This window comes from Alternaria novae-zelandiae (assembly GCF_023758075.1).
Source record: "Alternaria novae-zelandiae strain BMP 2774 chromosome Unknown scaffold_10, whole genome shotgun sequence".
In the NCBI taxonomy this organism is placed as follows: domain Eukaryota; kingdom Fungi; phylum Ascomycota; class Dothideomycetes; order Pleosporales; family Pleosporaceae; genus Alternaria; species Alternaria novae-zelandiae.
In genome coordinates, this window is record NW_026056970.1 from 1,026,948 (window position 1) to 1,046,617 (window position 19,670).

The 19,670-nt window shown below is 53.2% G+C and overlaps 5 protein-coding genes across 5 annotated transcripts; 1 reads left to right on the forward strand and 4 right to left on the reverse strand.

Moving 5' to 3' along the window:
• Positions 1-245: 245 nt before the first annotated feature.
• J4E88_005707 (uncharacterized protein) lies at positions 246-5,011 on the reverse strand (the record flags this gene model as incomplete). The annotated part of the gene is made up of 7 exons (XM_049399341.1): positions 246-917; positions 982-3,058; positions 3,534-4,070; positions 4,123-4,414; positions 4,474-4,725; positions 4,775-4,935; positions 4,998-5,011. The coding sequence occupies 7 exons, from the start codon at positions 5,009-5,011 to the stop codon at positions 246-248; spliced, it is 4,005 nt and encodes a 1,334-aa protein (XP_049255132.1).
• Positions 5,012-6,537: 1,526 nt separating this feature from the next.
• J4E88_005708 (uncharacterized protein) lies at positions 6,538-9,273 on the reverse strand (the record flags this gene model as incomplete). The annotated part of the gene is made up of 1 exon (XM_049399342.1): positions 6,538-9,273. The coding sequence occupies one exon, from the start codon at positions 9,271-9,273 to the stop codon at positions 6,538-6,540; it is 2,736 nt and encodes a 911-aa protein (XP_049255133.1).
• An 840-nt stretch (positions 9,274-10,113) lies between these two features.
• J4E88_005709 (uncharacterized protein) lies at positions 10,114-11,820 on the forward strand (the record flags this gene model as incomplete). The annotated part of the gene is made up of 3 exons (XM_049399343.1): positions 10,114-10,116; positions 10,182-11,678; positions 11,731-11,820. The coding sequence occupies 3 exons, from the start codon at positions 10,114-10,116 to the stop codon at positions 11,818-11,820; spliced, it is 1,590 nt and encodes a 529-aa protein (XP_049255134.1).
• Positions 11,821-12,479: 659 nt separating this feature from the next.
• Positions 12,480-13,898, reverse strand: J4E88_005710 (uncharacterized protein; the record flags this gene model as incomplete). The annotated part of the gene is made up of 1 exon (XM_049399344.1): positions 12,480-13,898. The coding sequence occupies one exon, from the start codon at positions 13,896-13,898 to the stop codon at positions 12,480-12,482; it is 1,419 nt and encodes a 472-aa protein (XP_049255135.1).
• Positions 13,899-16,569: 2,671 nt separating this feature from the next.
• J4E88_005711 (uncharacterized protein) lies at positions 16,570-18,220 on the reverse strand (the record flags this gene model as incomplete). Its single annotated transcript, XM_049399345.1, has 2 exons — positions 16,570-18,183; positions 18,212-18,220. The coding sequence occupies 2 exons, from the start codon at positions 18,218-18,220 to the stop codon at positions 16,570-16,572; spliced, it is 1,623 nt and encodes a 540-aa protein (XP_049255136.1).
• Positions 18,221-19,670: the final 1,450 nt, after the last annotated feature.

The following is a 19,670-nucleotide window of genomic DNA, read 5'->3' on the forward strand; positions in this document are numbered from 1 at the left end:
GGCAAGCTAGGCTTTCTTCTACTGTGGCTTGCATGCATGATAGGTTCTTAGGGAATGTGATTCCGAAAAATGCATCTGGTCTGAACTTCTGATATCGTCCACCGTTCATTGTATCTGTCTGTGCTGTGACGTTGTGTTCTGATACTAAATATGTTCCACAGCAGATCCCTCGATGTCTCCATGTCGCATAGATGCATGTCACGGCTTGATTCTTGGGATTGGACATTGCCACAGATCAACGACCCTCACGCTCCACCCATCTCCACATCGCCATCTCTGTCCTCCGCTTCGCTCTCAGTCCCAGTCCCACTACCCCCATCCCCGTCTTCCTTCTCTTTCTTCATCCTGTAGTCCATATCCAACACACGATAATGTTTCCTATCATCGCCCAACACAACAATCACTCTCCTGCCCTTCCTGCCATTCACAACCAACTTCATCGGAGTGAACCGGCCTTCAAACACATGTTGCGTGTGCTTCTGAACCAACTCTCGCGTTACAAGTATCTTGTTTCGTGGCGGCGGCGACGGTGTGCCTTGAGGGAGAAAATGTTGCTGTAGCGAAGACTGCGGAAGCGGGGTGTAGGTGATGAGAGGGTGTTGGTGAGGTATGTCATTAGCGGCGGGTGTGTACGGTAGGGATACGATGACGTTCGATAGCGATTTATCCTCTGCGGGGAGCTGCAAGAGGATGAGAAGACAGGCGTCGTCTGCGAACTTTGCGTCGAGGATCTTGATGTCTTTGGTCGAGGGGGAGGCGGATGAGAAGTCGAGGGTGGAGATGGCGTAGGCGTGGATGTCTCGCTGTAGGTTGGATATACTCTCTTTGTGAGAGAGGCGGTGGATGTGTAGGAGAGTCTGGGATGAAGGGGGTGAGAGTGCGATGTAGGTACTCATGCTCTCTGAGGTCGATGATGGCTATGTGGTGTTAGTATGTATGACTTCTCGAGCGTTGGCGGAAGAATGAAGTCGGGCAGCGTACCTCAAACACCATTCTCATGTCCATTACGCCCATTTCGCCACCCTCATCAATCTCCTCAAGAACAACACCAGAGTTCATCTGGATATTAGCTTCCTGCCATCTGCTGATCTGCTTCAGCAGACCCGTAACCCCCGTGCTCAAATGTCCAAGAACATGTTCAAGGCATAACGCCTCCTCTTTAAACGTCGCACCTTCTCTCAACAACTCGATAGCCTTTTTCGTATCATCATAGCTCGCTTCCTCCCTGCCCTTGGCTTTACCATCCAATTGCGCCTCTGGTCTCAAGAACGGCGTAACATCTGACTTGGTAAGCCCGTACTGGATATACGCCAGTACTTGCGAGACATCGACCCCAGGATCGCGCTGTTCCATCTCAGCTCTAGACTGCGAGTCCAGCTCCGTAGCCTCAAAGTCGATGGTGAATCTCAGCCATTTACTGAAGCTGTGGAACTGTCTCTTCTCTTCCGATGCGTACAACATGGCTGTGTGGGCTAGTAATCGCATATTCTTCAGCGTCTCTAACAGCGATGAGAAGTCCGACATTGGTCCGCTGAAGATCCAATCTCGGTCGTGGAACTGCGCAAGTCCACGCAGACGTGAGATGACGATGGAGCAACGGTCGAGTGCTGGGATGAGGTTCTCGTGAAGCAGAGCAAGAAGCGTGGTGAAAGAGGACGTAACGGTGTTGTCCCAGCGCTTGTGTCCTGCTTCTGCCAGTTCGTCGACAAGCCATTCTTTGAGGACTGGGTTGCAGTTTCCCGTACATGCTGTGTGGAAGAGATTCGTGACAAGATCGCCCAGTTCCTTCTCTTCGAGTGTTTCGCTAATGTTCATCATGAATTTTCGGGGCAGGTCTTGCGCGTGCTTGAAGAAAGCGCGGACGCGCTGGAGGGTTTGGGTGATATACAGGAGCAGGTTCTGTAGTTGTGATGTCTTTGCGGCAATGAGGTGCAGATAGATGCCTGCGGAGGGGATGAAGTTCAGGGTCAGAGGGATATAGGCGATGCTCTTCTTTTGTGGCGAGGTGGTCGATGACGTTTGCAGCAGGAGGCTGTGTGTACAGCTGTACGGATGACTTGTATGCAGTATTGGCGTGCTCGACATGTTCCAGGCTCTCGGGAGCTGGACGTTGACTGTTTCGAGCGAGTCGTATATCGAAGGGTGGACGGTTCCACGGTCGGTCAGTCGAATGAACATGTCGACAGAGTTATGGTCTTTCAGATGATGCGAATGCAGAAGCGAGTCCACCTCCGCTTGCGAACTGAACGCTCCAGTATCTGCCTGTGAGACGCGCATAAAGGGTAATGCTGGTGCAAGGGGAATTGCGGGGAGTTTGGGTAGCACCGATTCCATGTCCATCATAGCAAGCTGATCCGGTAAGTCAGGTGCGATATCCAAGGTCTGGAAGTCCGGCTGTCGCTGCAGAAAGTCCTCCAGCGTGGTATCATCCTTGAACGCATCCCATTCCTCCGTCGTCGGATTGCCAAAGACATCAGTCTTCGCAGGCGTAACGCCGTTGGCATTCTTCGGTTTCAAGCCGGTGCGCTTCTTCACAGTCTCCACATTGATGAAGTTCAGGCCCCAGCCTATACACCTTACCCTAGCTGGATTCTCATCTTCTACCATGCTACTAGTGGCGCCCTCGACTTCCGGCAACATGACGTCCTTGTGCGTAACCTTCCCCGTCTCGGCACTCACCAAGTCCGTGCTTCCATCGCTCCAACTGACAGCGATGCTCTTGCCGTTGAACTCCCACTGCAGCGCATCAACGCGCAAATCCTCGCTTTTTCTTTTCAGTCCAAATGCTCTTTGACCATTAATTCGGTAGACATCGAGGCTCTCCTCATCTGTAACTAGCGCTATGAGATCCATGGTAGGGCAGTACGAGATGAGATGTGGATGTATCGGGTGCAGCAAGATCTTCTCCGCTTGCTGCAACAGCTGCGGCCCATTGCTCGAGTCGGTCGTGGCCATGGCTGTAAGTAGTCGGCCCCAAAGGCCGTTGCTGAGGAAGTCGGTTCGTGAGTGGAGGATGATGGTTTGTTTGTGCACATGGAAGTCGCGTTCTAGACCAGATCTGTGCCTAGCGCGCTCGCGCTATCACGTTGTTCAACATGACAAAAGCCAAGAAATGCAGGAACGGACAGTAAATTATCTTCAACATGGTATCATGCGAGATGCACTTCTCAAAGAGGTAGTAAAGTACGTGACACGTAAACTTGATGCTTGATAATTGAACATAAGAAATATTTGCAATTCGAGTGCTAAAGAAAGATACCATCCTTCCTCTATGCCTTCTGGGTATACATATCATGCTATCATAGTACAAGTACAAGTGGCCGGCACCTTGATCCGAGGCGCCTGTTCCACTACCCTAAACCCCATGTTACAAATTTCACCTCAAACGCCGCGATGCGATACAATGCAATTCCACAAACCAGTCGTGTCCTCAAACGTAGGACTTGTCTCCGTATGTGTTGAGACGCCCAAGACTGGCAAAAGCCTGCACCCATCGACTTTCATCATCAGTCTACCTGTTTCATCGGACTGACGAGTTCCTCTTCGGTTGTACCGACTCTTTTTGCACACGCCCTCTGCCTGTGCCGCTGAGTCTACCATTTAACCTTGCCTCCTCATCGAAGCTTGTTCGTTTGGTGTTTTGGCCACCCTCCAAATCATCGTCGCTGTCGGCCAAATCTCCAAGCTCGAACTGGTTCTCAACGTCGTAGTCATGCATCAGCGCGCTACGGTCGCCAGCGTCCGCATAACTAGGCCTGCCATCACGAACGACACCAATCGACTGTCGCTCAAACAGCTCTTCGCTGCGCCGCGCTTGCATACTGCGTCTTGTAGGGAAACCGGATATGGCGTCAGAAGGCGGGCCGTCGGTGAAACGCGAGCCGTATGCGTTGCTGCCGTTGGGGTCTTCGCGCGAAAGGTTCAATAGATATACGCCGGAGAAGATGATGAGAAAACCACAGAGGAGGGAAATGGTATTGACGGCAGACGTGGTGTTGAAGCCTTGGAAGAGGAGGCAGGACGCGATGAGGGTGCAAGTCGTGAACATGACGTAGTAGAGGGGGTTGACACTGTAGTGGTGCGTTAGCACTCGCTGGTAAAACTTGAGGATGCAGAACGTACATGTTCGTTGAGAACTGGCTCAAGGCCTTGTTGAAGTAGTTCATCTGTGTGAGAATGCAACCAACCACCAAAATTACGAAGACGTATGTGGAGGGGTGCGTGAACTGGTTATTGCCCGCAAATGTCATCTTGAGGGCGATACCGAAGGCCTTGATGAACATGATGGAAACGGAGCCGGCGGTCGAGCAAATGGAGAGGTAAATGAGCGGGTTCTTGCGACCGTACTTGGGCGCAACACTGTAGATCATGAAGATGCAGAAGACGACACAGAAAGCGCAGTAGAAGAGGAATCCTAAGTACGTTGCGTTAGTCTCTGTCGTAGCCTAACTGCAGAAGCGCGCGTAAACGTACCTGGCTGAAGCGCAAGGTTCAAGATCTCCTCAACTGACTCAACCTCTTTGTCCGGCGGCGCATGTAGCACGATAATGACAGATCCGATAAGACATATCGCGCAGCCAATCTTGCCCAGAAGTCCTAGTTGTTCGTCCAGGAAGTATGAGCCGAGTACCGCACCGATAAGAACTGAAAGGGCGCCGAGGGGAGTTACGAGGATGGCAGGCGCGAAGGCGTATGCCGCGAAGTTGAAGATCTCGCCGAGTACCACTGTATGCCATCAGTCACGCACACGGCGTAGCATCGCGTGTGCACCCACTCGTTGTTATGCCGGCCCACCACACGGGGTTCTGTAGGTATCCAAAACCGTCGCCGTTGAAGCCCTGCTTCTCCATCGAGGCATTGAGGCCCTTCTTCGTAATGACAAAACTTGCGCCAATGGCTAGTGACGAGCTCACGGCCAGCATGAGTCCTACATATCTGTCCTTATCGTCAGTTCCCGGGGCTTCTCGTGCAAAATGGCGTGCCTTGGCGCAACGTACTTGTCTTCGACCATTTTGCCGGTTGTTGTAGGTCTATGCGACCTGTCTTGGTTATTTGCGGCCAGGTAATATCAATATCGACGTCGCTGTGAATGTGCGCAGGCGATAGCAACGGGCGTGGGTGGTGTGAAGCTAGTGCGCGGCGGTTGACGTTGGATTGCGTGGACTGGGGTTATCGATAGGCGCCTGTGTCGTGACCTGCCGAAGAGGAAGGAGGGACGCCAGTGGAAGGAGCGATGATGCGCAAGCGCCGAGTTGACTGACTGAGCGACCGACTGCGACGGGCGATAGATATGATATGCAGGTGCGATGGCAGATGCGACGGAAGAGGTGGTGGGTTGGGGATGCTTGCGCAAGAAGCGATTCGCGTTTCACCAAACGCTGTTCCTGAGCCGAGCCAAGGATCAAGTGACTGCAACAAAGGTGGGCGAGACGTCTAGACGTGTCGAGGGAGCAAGCGAGCGCGGGGAATCTCGTGACCTAGGGCACGATCCAACGACAATGAACGAGAGTGAGAACGAGTGCAATGATTCAGGGCAGTGTTGTGATGATTGACCAAGATGCGTGCGCGTCTGTCTATCTATCGATAAACCGTTTCCCAACAAGGTGGCGTGCCGTATCGGTCTCGCCAGTGCCATGACCCCGAGGTTTCACGGCGGCTTGCGTCTTACGCAGGGGCTTCTTTTTTAGCTTCCCCTGTCCCCGTCTTCACGCCTCACCCACGCTAGGGTTAGAGCCTGTCGATCTCCTCGTCAGACAAAGACGCGGCATTCCATCCTGCAATATCTAGCCGCAAATATAGCTATAATTCTCCCTTGGCTTTGCGCGCCCTCATCTCTACAGGTGACATGTACCAGGAACAGCTGTGGGTGGAGTCAAATTGCCAATAGTGCTGTCTCCAGCTCGAGTGCTGCGCCTCGTGCTGATCTGTCTAGTTTCCTCAGGCGCAACCAAAATAGCATACCTCGTAATCGCTCCCCCACAACATGCGATCGAGAATGATTACGTCGCTGTGCTGATCGTGGTTCACGTAACTATTCATCACCGAGGTATGGCTAAGGATCGTTCTGTGCATGTGACTTTTCGATTCAGCCCTGGAGGCACTCCAACTCAGAGTTGAAAGTGCCCAGAGTCCCTTCAGGGTATCCTGAACTTCGACTCAAAACATCGGGTATATGGCTCGAGACACCTTAGGATTCCATCTCTCCACCACCAGATCCTCCACCGCCCCTGGACATATCATCCTGACCTCCGCATATTCCAAGAAATTGCGCAGAAGAAAGAAACATCGCCCAAGTTGCAATCCCTGTAGTGGCAGGGCATAACGCAAAGAAAACGCGCAAGAAGATGCACTCTCTTACCTTTTGGTAACCATGTTCCTCCACAAGGTTTGGTATCCGGCGGCGCGCGCTGCATGGTCGGACCTGTTATTAGTATACATCATATTAGTTCAAGGGCGCACTGAGTTGAAGAAAGGGCGGAAATGAAGCTGCTTGTTAGTAGCGTCGAAAACCCGGTAGACTTTGAGGACAGCGGGCCTTCATACTCTGGGGCGCTTGGCGTCTGGTGCAAGATAGTCAGCGCATGAGTTTCGCTTATGTATAAAGATCGTGAGCTTACCTATAGAGTCAGATGCAATATCCGCTCCATGTCCAGCCTCGTCGATGGATCGCTTTTGTCCTTGTGGGGACACATCATTGGCATCGTTAGACGAGGCCGTTGTAGGATCTGCAGCCGAAGACGTTGCGTTCGCAGTCTGTCCAGCCACACCGTCCTCTCCGTCTTGGGCGTCGGCGTGATCATGTACAATGGCCGGCATTTCTGAACCCTCTTGAGCAAGATCCGGGTCGGCGTCCCACTCAGGATTGTTTTCCAGGTCCAGGAAGTCGTCTGTACCGTTCACATCGTTGCCATCCGTCACATCGGCGCCAGCAACGTTGAACTCGTCTCCATTCATAAAGTCCAGATCTGGCTGTTCGTCCAAGTCCTGATACTCTTGGGTGGCGAAGTCTTGGTTAGTGTCGCCGTCGTATGCGTCTGCACCATAGTCATCTGTTCCATCCGCTTGAAAGTCCTGGAAGGGGTCTTCTTCGTCGAAAGCTTGCACAAAGTCCTGGTACGACTGCTCATTGTCGTCGTTGCCTTCGGTCTGGTCATGTACTGCTTCGCCATGAGCGTCTTCGCCAGCTTCCTCAGCGTTCTCGGCGGCATTCTCATTGTGGCTGGATGAGCCTACAATGAAGTCATGTCCATCTGCGTTGGCAGATTCATCGCCTTGGAGCGTCGCGGACGAGGGTGACGGCTCATTAGCGGAAGCATCTTCAGGTTCCTTGACATCTACGGCCGGTTCGTCTTCTTCGTCACTGTAGTCAATCAAGTCATCTTGCTCCTGCAAGCGAAGGGCCTCCGATTCGGCGTCCGTCTTCTCGCTCGGTTTGGGACTCTCTTGCTGAGGTTGCTCCACAACTTCCTGAGGGTTTGTGGATACGTCACTAGGATTAGCAGCTTGCACACTGTGGCTTTCTTCAGGGGCCTGTGCTTGCTCCTCTTCTGGCAAATGTGCAACCTCAATCTCCTCGCGCTCTGGATCCTCCGCATCATCCCCCTCTTGAGCATTCTGCTCAGTGGGTTCTTCGTTTTGATCGAGCTCATTGTAAGAAGCATGATCGACCGATGTGTGCTCCACCTCATGCACATCCACTCCCTCGCCGCTATGGGCCTCTTGCTCATCTTCTGCTTCGTCATCGTGCTCGCCGTCGTGGGCTTCTTGTTCATCTTCCCCTTCATTGTGGTCACCCTTGCCGTCATGTTCTGGTGCCTGTGCTTCAGCATTCGCAGACTCCGGCTGCTCAACATGATCTCCTGCTTCTTCTCGCTGCTCACCGTACGCTTGATCCTGCTCCTGGGTGTCCCACTCAGTGGGCTCATCACTTGAAGCCCCAGAAATCATGCCAGCGAAATGTGTCTCACCAGCGATGACGGCAGCCTCAAAAGCAGAATAGCCGCTCCCTTGGTCGGCATATTTCGCGATATCTGAGAGCAGAGTAGCGAAGCGCGGTCGCAACATCAAGGAGATATAAAAGGAGTCTGGGTTGTTGTTGCCATCTTGTGCATGGAGCGAACGGTAGTATCCCACAAGACGCTCAAGCGAAACAGCTACACATGCCGTGTTGTCTTCGAAGATTTCCAGATTTTGCAAGTGCTCAAATTTGAAGCCGATCTCTGTCTCGTTTGACACATCCTCACACAGGGACATACGGCATGCTTGGAAGAGGTCTGACAAACTAGCCTTCGCAAGCGAGATGTCCTGAATGAGCCAGTCTCCACTGTTGTCGTAGTCATGCTGTTTGAAAAGCCAATACTCTTCGCCATGGAGGTTCACGGTGACAGATGGAAATTCAGATGAGTCACTGTCATGATGCTCGCTGTCATCAGCAGTAGCTTCTTGTTCATAGCCGTGGTGTGTCGAGTCTTGATCTTGGGTTTCACCATCTGCATGTTGTTCCTGGCCTGGCAACATGACACCGCCGTCACCATCATCATTCTGACTGTCTTCTTCGTTGTCGTCGACCGATTGCGGGTGGGGTGAGGGTGCGGCTTCATGCGCCGCTGCGCGCGTCGGGCTGTTATCAGCTACGGTCTGAGCCTCTCGGTGCGGGCTGGGCGATTTGTTATCTGCAGACATGGGAAGTAGAGCTTGCAAATCAGCGGGTATCTCATCTTGCTGTTCAGTCATCTCCTTAGGCAGTTCGTCATGTACCGCCTGCGCGTCCGAGTAGTAGCTTGCGTAGCTTTCGGTTCGTAGCCATGGTGAACGTAGCTCGGGGTTGTGGTAATCATCGCCTTCCTCTTCGGAATAGTCGATTAGGTCGTCATCTTGATGGGAGGTATTCGTCTGGATCGGGGGAAGGTTGGCTGCGGCAGGCTGTGGTGACTGTGTGGGCTGTGCGGACTGATCCGGCTGCGCAACAGGCTGGTCAACGAGTGTGACGCCTTGATCTTCCTGGAAGCTATAATCCTCTTCAATCACGTCCTCTTGGTCGACCATGAAATCGTCCTGCTCGCCAGGCACAGTCTGAGCATCCACGTCGTTGACCGAGGCTGCATCGTTCATGGACATCTCTTCGTCCTGGGGCTGGGGAGGCGGGGGGTCGAGATCTAAGTCGATGTCACCATCGTCGAAGTCGATGCCGCCATCGTCGGAATGCAGATCCATGTTGTCGTCGTCGGCAGTTGAGAATTCAAAACCTGGTATTGTGTGTGCTGCGGCAGCCATGGTATGCGATTCAGGGTGCAAGTGAGGTGTTTGCAGGCGTTGGTTTGTCGGTCGAAACGCGTAGAATAAAAGGAGTGTGGGAAGCGCGTCACAGCTAGGTGCGAGTCACTAGGTGGGTGGCGATGCAGCAAACCGGGGTTTGTGGTGATTGCGCAGCGTCGCTCAGAGGCTAGGAGGGCATGGCGATGAGTTTCGCACGGGATTTACGATGGTGAGAGCCTGTACTCGGTGAGGATGAGGAGGCTTGTCTGGAAATTGGACAAAGGAAGCACGGTGGTGTTCGCGCTAAGATGGGAAAGTGCTTTGGCGCAAGCGGGCAAGTGGCAGGTGCTAACGTGGTTTCACTTACACCTGACGCGGATGCACTGTATAGTTTTTGAATGTTGCTGCTCGCGACGGCGCAACAGATATATCGTGTAGAAAAGCGGGAGAAGCAGTCAAGTCGCGGCTTGCAGGTGTTGTCAAACAGGCCAGCGGAGGGGAAGCTGCGTCAGTGAGGATTTGCCGCTAGGCAAACGGAAGCTGCACGTGACTACAGGTGTCCACTTTGGAACCTCCAGGTGTTGCGACTGGTGCAGTTGGGCTGGCTCAGTGACCTGTCCAGCTCGCGTCCTGATTTTGATACAATCGTGTCGTGTTCTTGTTTCTTCGTACTGAATACGTCTTCTCACCCTCCGTAAACACAAGAGGCGCAATTGTGTTCCTTAGCAACTTCCTGGCGGACAATATTCCCCACCACATTCGACAACGCGGCCTCAAGTCTAGGGGACATTGTACACGAAGCCAGTACACCCCAAACAGCACCACCAACCCTTGCGACTCCTACGAACTCTAGATACAATGGTATGAGACCACACAGGCGACCATTGGGTGCGTCTCCCTCTACAACACCAAGCTGACGAAGCCAGGTGGTCCTCGCAGCTTCAATATGCACCAGAGGCGGCAAGGCAGTCGTCTCCCGCCAATTCCGCGAGATGCAGCGCTCCCGTATCGAAGCCCTCCTCGCATCCTTCCCCAAGCTCGCCGATAGCGGAACCCAGCACACGACCTGCGAACAGGACAACGTGCGCTACGTATACCAACCCCTCGACGAACTCTACATGGTCCTGATCACCAACCTACAATCCAACATCCTGCAAGACATCAACTCGCTGCACCTGTTCGCTCAGGTTGTCTCTTCGATATGCAAATCCCTCGACGAACGCGAGATCCAAAAGAATGCCTTCGAGCTTCTCACTGCCTTCGACGAGATCGTCACATTGGGTTACAGGGAGAACCTGACCATGAGCCAGATCAAGACCTTCTTGGACATGGAGTCGCATGAGGAGCGCATCCAGGAAATCATCGCACGGAATAAGGAGCTCGAGGCGTCAGAAGAGCGCAAGCGCCGGGCCAAGCAGCTCGAGATGCAAAGGAAGGAGATGTCAAGATCCCAGCGAGCAGGTGGAGGCATGGGAGGCGGTATGGGCAGCGGAATGGGCGGCGGCATGGGCGGTCGTTCACCTTCGTATCCCGCCTTCACACCCAGCGTGCCTACGACCAACGTCACCGACACGTACGACAGCTACGAAGCCGAAAAGAAGAAGGCTACCAGCAAGCCATTGGCTCTGGGCAAAAAGGGCATGCAGCTCGGCAAGAAGAACAAGACGAACAACATGTACGAACAAGTCACTGGCGAACTGGCGCCAGCAGAGGAGGAACCGCTCGTCGCACCCAAGCCGTCTGCTCCCGCTGCGATCGCTCCAGCAAGCGCACGCCAATCCACCTCGACCGATCGCGAGGCCGTACACATCACGACCAACGAAACCATCTCCGCCCGCCTGGATCGTGAGGGTCTTCTCAAGTCCTTCGAAGTCAAGGGCGAGATGCAACTCAAGATTACCGACCCCTCCCTTACGCAAGTCAAGCTCGACCTGGCCACCGGTGACACTCGCGGCGCACAGCTGATGACACATCCCAAGGTTGACAAGGCGGTCTTTAGGAATGACAAGGTCCTTCAGTTGGCCGACACAAGCAAGGGCTTTCCTTCCAACATGGGCATAGGAGTCATGAAGTGGAAGCTCGCACCACGGCCCGACGACGTCTCCGACCCTCCCATCACCTTCCGCGTATGGGTCGAGGACTCAGGCAACATGTACAACATCACTGTGGAGTACGAGCTCACCGGCGGTGATTCGTTGAAGGATGTCACCGTCACCATCCCATACCAGACCGACGAGCCCAACGTTTCGAGTTTCGACGCCGTATACGAAGTCAGTGGCGACAGCATCGAGTGGAACATTGGTGCCGTAGACGATGCGAACAGCTCCGGTAGCTTCGAATTCGAAGCCCAGGCTGGCAGCGATTCTGAGTTCTTCCCAATGAACGTCCGGTTCAGCAAGGCCACACCATTCGTGGACGTCGATGTAAGTTGTCTTTCTCTATACACTACGAATTCCAAGCTAACAAGGGCAATAGGTTTCCTCTGTAACCCTCCTTTCCATGGGCCAGGAGATCAACTTCTCCAAGGACGTCAAGTCTGTTGCTGAGAACTATACCATCTCATAGACCTTACTTTTATATGCGAAAGGTGGTAGATTTGGAAGACCGAAGAGCTAGTCGGAATATCTCATCAATAGCTCTCGTGTCTTGAGAGGACTGTTCAGATAGACCGAGTGGAATGAGAAACTTTACACTGATCACTGTACTCGACGTGATGCCTCGCCTTGAGTAGAACCATTGAATGTACATGCACATCGAAGCATTTCTCTTAGAGAGAAATTCGTGTGCAGTCCGTGACAGATACAAGGAATAAATGTGGTTGTTGGATATCTTATCTCATTCTCAACACCTTACGATGCTACTATCTACTCTCTCAAAACATCATTCTGTATCTATCTGTTCATACTATCTCCATATCTCCTCCAACCTCGCACAAATGTAGGTGTACGTGTGCATGGTATATCATTGATTCAAGTAAGCCTCCCCTGCAATGCGCTGCTAAGTCGCTAGATAATCGCGTCGATGGTATCTGAAAAAGTGGGAAAAGAATAACAAAAGCCGAATGCTGTACATGGAAAAAAGCGTATCTGGAAAGGCGAAGACGCAGAGGTCTATTCGACCGTAAAAGAAGCTGGAAAAGGCGGACATGTCGCGAGAAGATATGCGAAAAGTAAATATCGCGGACGTGGTAAGCTGTGCATCGATGCCGTAGACGGGGTTCATGTTCAGATAACAGCATCGCCGAGAAAAGCAAAATCCTCCATAAGCGCATGCACACCACTCATCGAACTCTCCCTCTGCACACTAATAGTGCGCTGCAAGCGCTCCGTCTCCGCCACGACCGTCGACTCCGCAAGCGTAGTCTTACTCCCGACATCATGCTCGGGCAGACTATACTGGAAGCCAAGTCCAAAGCAAGCTGCTTGGCGCCTCGACGAGCGCCGTGACGACGCGTCAGAGTGGTGCGTCTCGACTTTGAAGAGGTCGGAGCCGAAGGTTGAGATGCGGAGTTCGTTGAGTTGGGGTGGGGTGGAGAGGCGGTAGGGGGATTGCACGTCTTCTTCTGACTCTTCTTCTTCTTCGTTGTCGGTGGTGTCGGTGGAGATGGTTTGGATTTCAGGGACCGTGGAGGTGTGTTTTGGGGAGGTGGCTTGCCGGGGGGAGGCGTACGAGTAGTGGATTAGGAGGCCTTGGGGCGTGTCGATGTCGCTGTCGTTGCTGGTGAGGGAGCTGAAGGTGGGGGAGAGGACGGCGTCGTCGTTGTTGTCCGAGATGGGTGAGTTGTAGCCGATGGAGTCGTTGCTCCAGGTGGAGAAGTGGCTGCGTGCTTTGTCTTGGAAAGACACGCTGAAGTTGTCGAGACGCTCGTCGTCTTCGTCTTCTTCGAACTCGTTCTCTGGCTCGCTGGCTGGTAATTCGCTGATTGTGGCTTCGTTGCATGCGTAGAGTGGTGCGGGTATTAGGTAGCGAGGAAGGGCTGGAAGCTCTTTGTCCAGTGGTGACTGTCGAAGATTTGTGCTTTGGTTGCCACCATGGCTTGAGGTAGGTCGCCCGTTCGACATGGGAGCACCGAGGAAGGTCGACGGGCGTGAGAGTACGGGCGCAGATGGGGTGTCATCCTCCACTACGCGATCCTCTACTTCGAAGTCTTCTTGAAGCTTAGGAGACGAAAGCCAAGGGTCATTGGAGAACAGGTAATGCTGAGTTCGTCTTGTGTCGCTAGAGTTGGCACGAAGGCGACTTTGCTCGACCTTGAACTCGCTCGTGATCACAGTTGAGGGAACGTGTGAGCGGCGACGCCTGGTAGGGCGCTCATCAGGAGTGGGCAGCTCTGCAGGTCCAAACAATGAGTCGTGGACGGGATCAACAGGATGCGATGCCAGCGGAGAGAACTCCCTTCGGATGTTCGGTACTGCGCGCGACGTTGTTGTGGTGGGTATCTCCACCTCTCTGATAGACTCGATTGAGGGTCGGTACACAGACAACGGAATGAGGTTGAGCTCCTCTCCTCCACTGACAAGCACTGGCGCACTGATGTCTAGCTCTCTGGTCTTTGACCCGCTGCGATTTCTCGAAGCTGATCGTTTCGATGCCAACTTCTCTTTCAGAACCTTGAAGTCCGGGAAGATGGGAGTAGACGGCATGTAGGGGGATGCTGATGCGCTTCGGGCATGGCGCATTACATGTGGAGACAGTAAGCCTTCTGTGGGTGGATGCGTCGCCGACTTTGGGGTCCAAGGCGAAGGTAGAGGCAAGGTGTAAGCCTCATTACTGCTACCTGATCTCGGAGGCAGTCCAGGCCTTAGACTCGCAGGTGGTACTGGAGTCAGATACCTATCTTTGGGGTCGCGTGTGAAAGCGGAAGAGGTATCTGAGATGCTGCGGCTGTGTCCCCCTTCGCGGGGCACATCCAAGACATTAAGGCGCTGCCCTGGCAGAAGAGGACAAAATGTCGTCGACTCTTCCGAAGGATTGTGGCATTCATCATCCTCATCGACCTTGTACTGTATACTGTCAGTAAATAATTTCATCCTGCAGTGTAGTCAACTTACGTAGTACCAGTAAGTCCCACCCATCTTGAGAAGTCCGTCCCGTTTGGGTGTTTGCTGGTCTAGATCTCCGTCGCAAATGATATCAGAAAAGGTAAAGCAGCCTTTCCAGGTATTTCGGCCCCCGCGTATGTCGAGTTCTAGTGGATAGGGTCGCGAAAAGTTGTCCCAAGATCCAAGTAAGACGACACTGCGCAGTGCAGCCGGGCAGTGACTTGATGCAAGAATAAGTGACTGCCTTAGAGTGAGGCACAGAGGGGGTAGACATACAACAGAAAAGTGTGGAGCGTAGTGTTGTCCATGGCCATTATGTCGGGTTAACCTAAGCTGATAACAGCAAGGACTACCGGCGTTGAAGCGCGTATGCGTCTAAGCCCTGGCCACCTCTGATGTGTCGCATAGAATCGTGGGTGTCAATTATAGAAGTGCATGCAGGTCGGTGAGTTGGATGTTTTAGCCTGCTCCTTCTGTATGGTCGCGTCGGCGAAAAGTCCAGCCAGCAGGTGAATGATTGGTGCGCAATAGCAAGCGTTTGGAGAAAATGCTGAAACTGGCCTACTGCGCGTATGTATGATTATGGCGAGGTTGACTAGGGACGTCGCAGTCCGAGGAATCAGATCAACCCGGAGAATTTGTGAAGCAAACAGAGGCCGGTTGTTTTGTGCAGCTCGTCACCGGCAGACAGTAAATGTTGGAGTGTGGGGACAGAGCCTCAGTCGCGGTGGTTCAAGATTGGTCGGATTGGCGCCTGTGGATGGTGTTGGTGTGTAGCGTGGAGGATGCAGCCTCAGCGCTTAGCATAGACGTTCAAATCGCTGAAATGTCGTTTAGGTGAAACACGGTATCAGGAGGGGTCCAAAAGCGAGTGAATGCTGTGTAATTTGGCGTATGAGAAGAGAAGAGCCAAAAAGATGGGTCGTAAGTCAAAGATGTAGTTCGGTACTAGTCGGGCAGGAACCAAGCGGATGACAGCCACTGGCGCTTTCTTGCTGTGATAGGGAAAGAGTAATCGTGAGGGAAGAATCGGAGATGCAGCTGAAGAGTTGATCCCAAACACGCCAAATGCGAGGCGCATTATTGGGCTTATGTCATGGGCTTCATTGGCCGCCAACGCTGGCCGAAGAGGAGACACTTCAGCTCCTTCATTTCCTCAGCCGTCCAGTCCATCTGCGAAGATTTGGAGGGAGCTGGGGACCGTTGCAAAGTAAGGGACCGAACCGCTAGTTGCTGTTCTCCTCACTTGACAAGACCGGTTGACCAGCATCATGCCGCGCTGCAGTTTCGTAAAGGGACCGGATCTTGACATCGTGGGTTCTGGATATCGGCATCTCGTTTTCGGGAGCAGGAAGCAGATCGCACGGCAGCTCCAGTTCCCCTGTCGTAAGCAGCCAACGGCATGCCAGACACGACTCGATTGAGCGCGCGGTTACTGCTGCGACCGCCACACGGCCGCTTAATTCGCGGGCCCCTGACACGATCGTCGGAGAAGATGAAGCGACCCACTCACAGCCCTGCTATCTTCCACGAGGGCTTCCGCGCTAGATTCCTTCAGCTTCCTTGGTGCATGCAGTCGTTCGAGCATGGCGCATAACCAGGTGCTGCATGGTTTGCCGTTGCTAGGGGAGTTCGTCATCCAGATCCTTCTTCGTACCTTACAACAGGTACTCGGTGTGCGAGAGAGCGGGGGAACCACCTGAGCACCTGAGCACCTGCCATCGCGACAAAACCAGATTTTAGTGCGACCCACTGGGCACCGAACTCTTCGAACCAAGTTTTCGCAGAGAGCGTCACAATTCCGACACAGCTCCTAGCGCCGGTTGCGGCACAGCCTTGCAGATAGAGGTGGAGGCCATCGCCAACCACGACCGTCGGAGAGGTGCTGCATGCCTTGGAAACCCCGGGGCTGGTTCCTAGCGGCATCGGTTACACCGCGATGACGGCGGATGAGCTATCAGTTAGCGATATACAGCAAGCGAGCGCATGTTGTTTTCTCTGCCGCAGCGTATACAAGTTTCAAAGAAGGGTTATGCAGTCATAAAAGGTCTTGCTTATTCCATCGCAAAGGGTTGGTGGCTGAAGGCGGCGTGTCCAGGCGCCGCCAGCATGCAGGGCAAAGTTTGAGCAGGAACCAGCATCGTGATACGACAGTGATGACTAGCATTGCATGTGAGATATTTGACAGGCTTTCAAAGCTTCGCACTCCCCAGCGCATGCATGGTGCGTGAATGACCAGCGTCTAGTCCTTCCGTCTAACCCTCCTCCAAGCCTACTGAAAACTGGTTTCGAGAATCTCTGGCTTGCGCTCCTCCAGGTCCAGAATCATCTGTCCAAAAAGCCCATTCGCCCACGAGAACCACTGCCTCGTCCAGTCACTCTCGTTGAAGCTGTTGATACTCTCGTGGATCAACCCCAAGCCATCTGTACTGCTAACAATCTGGGCTAGCTCGTTCACGATCTCGCTCTCGTCATCGCTCGTGAAGATGCGAACAATAGAAGCCATCGGCCAGGCCATGCCCGGTCCCTGGTGCGGTCCACCAATGGCGTTGATCACGGGACCTCTCATAAAGTAAGGGTTCATGGAGCTGAGCACGAGGTCGCGCGTATTCGCATACGTCTCCTCGTTAACCGGGTACTTGAAGAATGGGGCTGAGAGGAGACCCGGGATGTTGGCGTCGTCCATGATGTTGCGCCCGCCGAAGCCATCAACCTCGAATGCGTAGACCTTACCATATACCGCGTGGTCGACTGTTCCGTGGGTCTCGATAGCGTTGCGCACCGACTCTGAGAGCCCAGACATTCTCTTCGAAAGTGCTGCAGAGTTTGTGTTATTAAGTTTGCCCATAATTTCGGCCGTTGGAGTAAGGTACGAGCTAAACATCATGTTGGCTGGGATGTAGAGCTGGTAAATAGTGGCATCGTCGCTCGGTCGGAACGCGCTCCGGATCAAGCCAGTGCCGTTGGCAACAGGATTGCCGATTCCGTCGTTTGCAAGAGTTTCGGTCGCTCGGGTGGTGGTTCGCTCCCATGTATATGGACTCTGCAGGACTGCTCCGTCTGCACCATAGGTAGGAAGCATCATGTCCTCGGCCACATCCAGTACCGCTTCGACAGCTTTGACCCACTGGAACTTGCCAAAGAAAGCGGCATCGCCAGTTGCCTCATAGTAGTCGGCAGATATTTGTAGAAACGCTGCAAGCGAGTCGAGCTCATACTTGCATTCGAATACTGTGCTATTGTCAATCTTGGGAAAGACGATATCTTCATTCGCAGAGTCGTTCTCTGCCGGAGGAACACCGCTCTCGGGAGGCGGTTGGAAAGAGTTGCAATACGGCGCTGCAAGTAGGTATCGTGCCTGAAGGTTGATGACTCCCCGGTACAAGCTCGCGATTGAGTTGGGATCGCTGCTGGCGTTCAACAGCGGCAGGTAACTTTGTAATTGATTCGACGAGTCGCGTAGCCACATCGCGTTAATGTCTCCAGTGATGATGAACGTCAGCTCCTCCTCTGTGTTGTTGGCAGCGTAGCCCTTCCATTTGATGGCCGTGTCGAGCGTGTTGGGATAGGCGTTCTGGAAGAGGCGGTACAGGTCCGGATCCTTGATTACATTTTCCATGCGCGCAACAGTATCCTCCAGGCCTTGCGATTTGAAAGTTCGACATTCTTCGGACGGCCGTTGGTAGGCGAGCTGGTTTTTGCCGGAACTCAGAGGTTCATGAACCTCCAACGCGTAGTCCACGTATTCTGGACATTGCGCTGAGATGAGCAACGGTATATTGGAGAGCGCGCCGAGTACCATGAGGTTGCGCATCTTGTCAGATGGTATTAAGGCAGTCTTGAGGAGCCAGAGAGAGGTACCGAAGACAATGGACAGCGAGGACCGCTCTAGAGTATATGTTCGGGGCTATGACGGCACACATGGATCGTCATGGTCACCGACTGTCTTTGCTCCATTCGCTGCCTGTTCCTCCGAATTGGAGGTACCCCGCTTATGGATCTGGTGAGCATCGACGGCTTGGCAACGGATGCAACATTCACTGAAGCTATTCGATGGACCCACGAGGTCGAAAGCACGGCGACGTCATTTAGCTCGTGAGCCGGGCCGAACGGTCAGCGGACTGGAAATTGGAGGTATTCAGAAGGAGAAGGTAGTACGGCAGCTCACGAAGCAGACTGCAATGCTTTACGGTGTTTGTCAACAGACTCCAACGCCAGAAGTGCCGGCAATTTGCGATGTCATAGCTGGGGTGCATGGAGGTTTGACGATCTGCGGGGTGGCTGGCGCACCAACAATTCCAGGGCTGCAACGAAGACAACTAATTTCGCAACACATAACTGGGTTTGACAGAAAAACGGTGCTCGAATAAACTTTTTGTAGGATTTGGAAATGGATACTGAGTTTCTTTTGACAGCGTAGACACCTGGGCACAGGAAGCCTCCCAAGGTTGAGTGAGAGCGCTCTGTGCCTATGGGCCACAACAGGCTAGCGCGCCTACCCCAAGGAAGTGGACCGAAAGAACGCTGAGCTTTCAACGCTCTACTACTAGCCTCGTAAACCTCGCGCTTCCCCATATTTCCTCCATCACGGTCTCCGCCTGGAACTCGACACTTACATGAACTTTATTTGATATCTAGAATGGGACATGATGAATGTCGATAGATACAAACCAAAGTACAGCGCACCCTCTACACCTCCCGCCTTCTTCAGATCACGATAGCATGTCTCTGCCCAAGTCTTGCTCATATCGAGGCGCAATAGTAAGCTGACAGCCTCAACCGGCATGCGCGATACCGGTCGCATTGTAGAGACTAAAGAACTTGATGCCATACGAAGCCTCTGTCATTGTGGTACCGCTGCAAGAAATTCTTCTTTGATGAGCAGTCCAGAAGAGTACCGTTCTTCAACTAAACGTCTAATCGACTAGCATGGTTCAGGCGTTAGCCCATAGATTCTAGTTCCAGTGTACCTGTATGGAGAATGCCCCACTTCAAATGTAGAGTAATCATCATCTTCGTCCTTTGGTGAGTTCATCCGTACAGCGGAACCTTGCGGCCTGTGGTCAAACAGCTGATAGCTCATCGCTGCCCCAGGCACGGAACGGCTCATAAGTAATACAGTCCAGACTCAACCCAGCGTACGATTAACTTTCGGACCCTGCGCATATCACTAAACGACTACAAGGCGCAACTGTGGCTGTACCCAGATTCTTGGGCATCCCTCGGCCATTCGGAAAACGGAAACATCGTCGTCCGAACAGGCTCCAGTGACCCAATCTGTCTTTCGCGCTGACATCTGAGTCGTGTCCATGCTCGGGAAACATGGTAACAAAGCACGGATACCCCTTGCACGTCTTGCGATGTCGTCTGTCA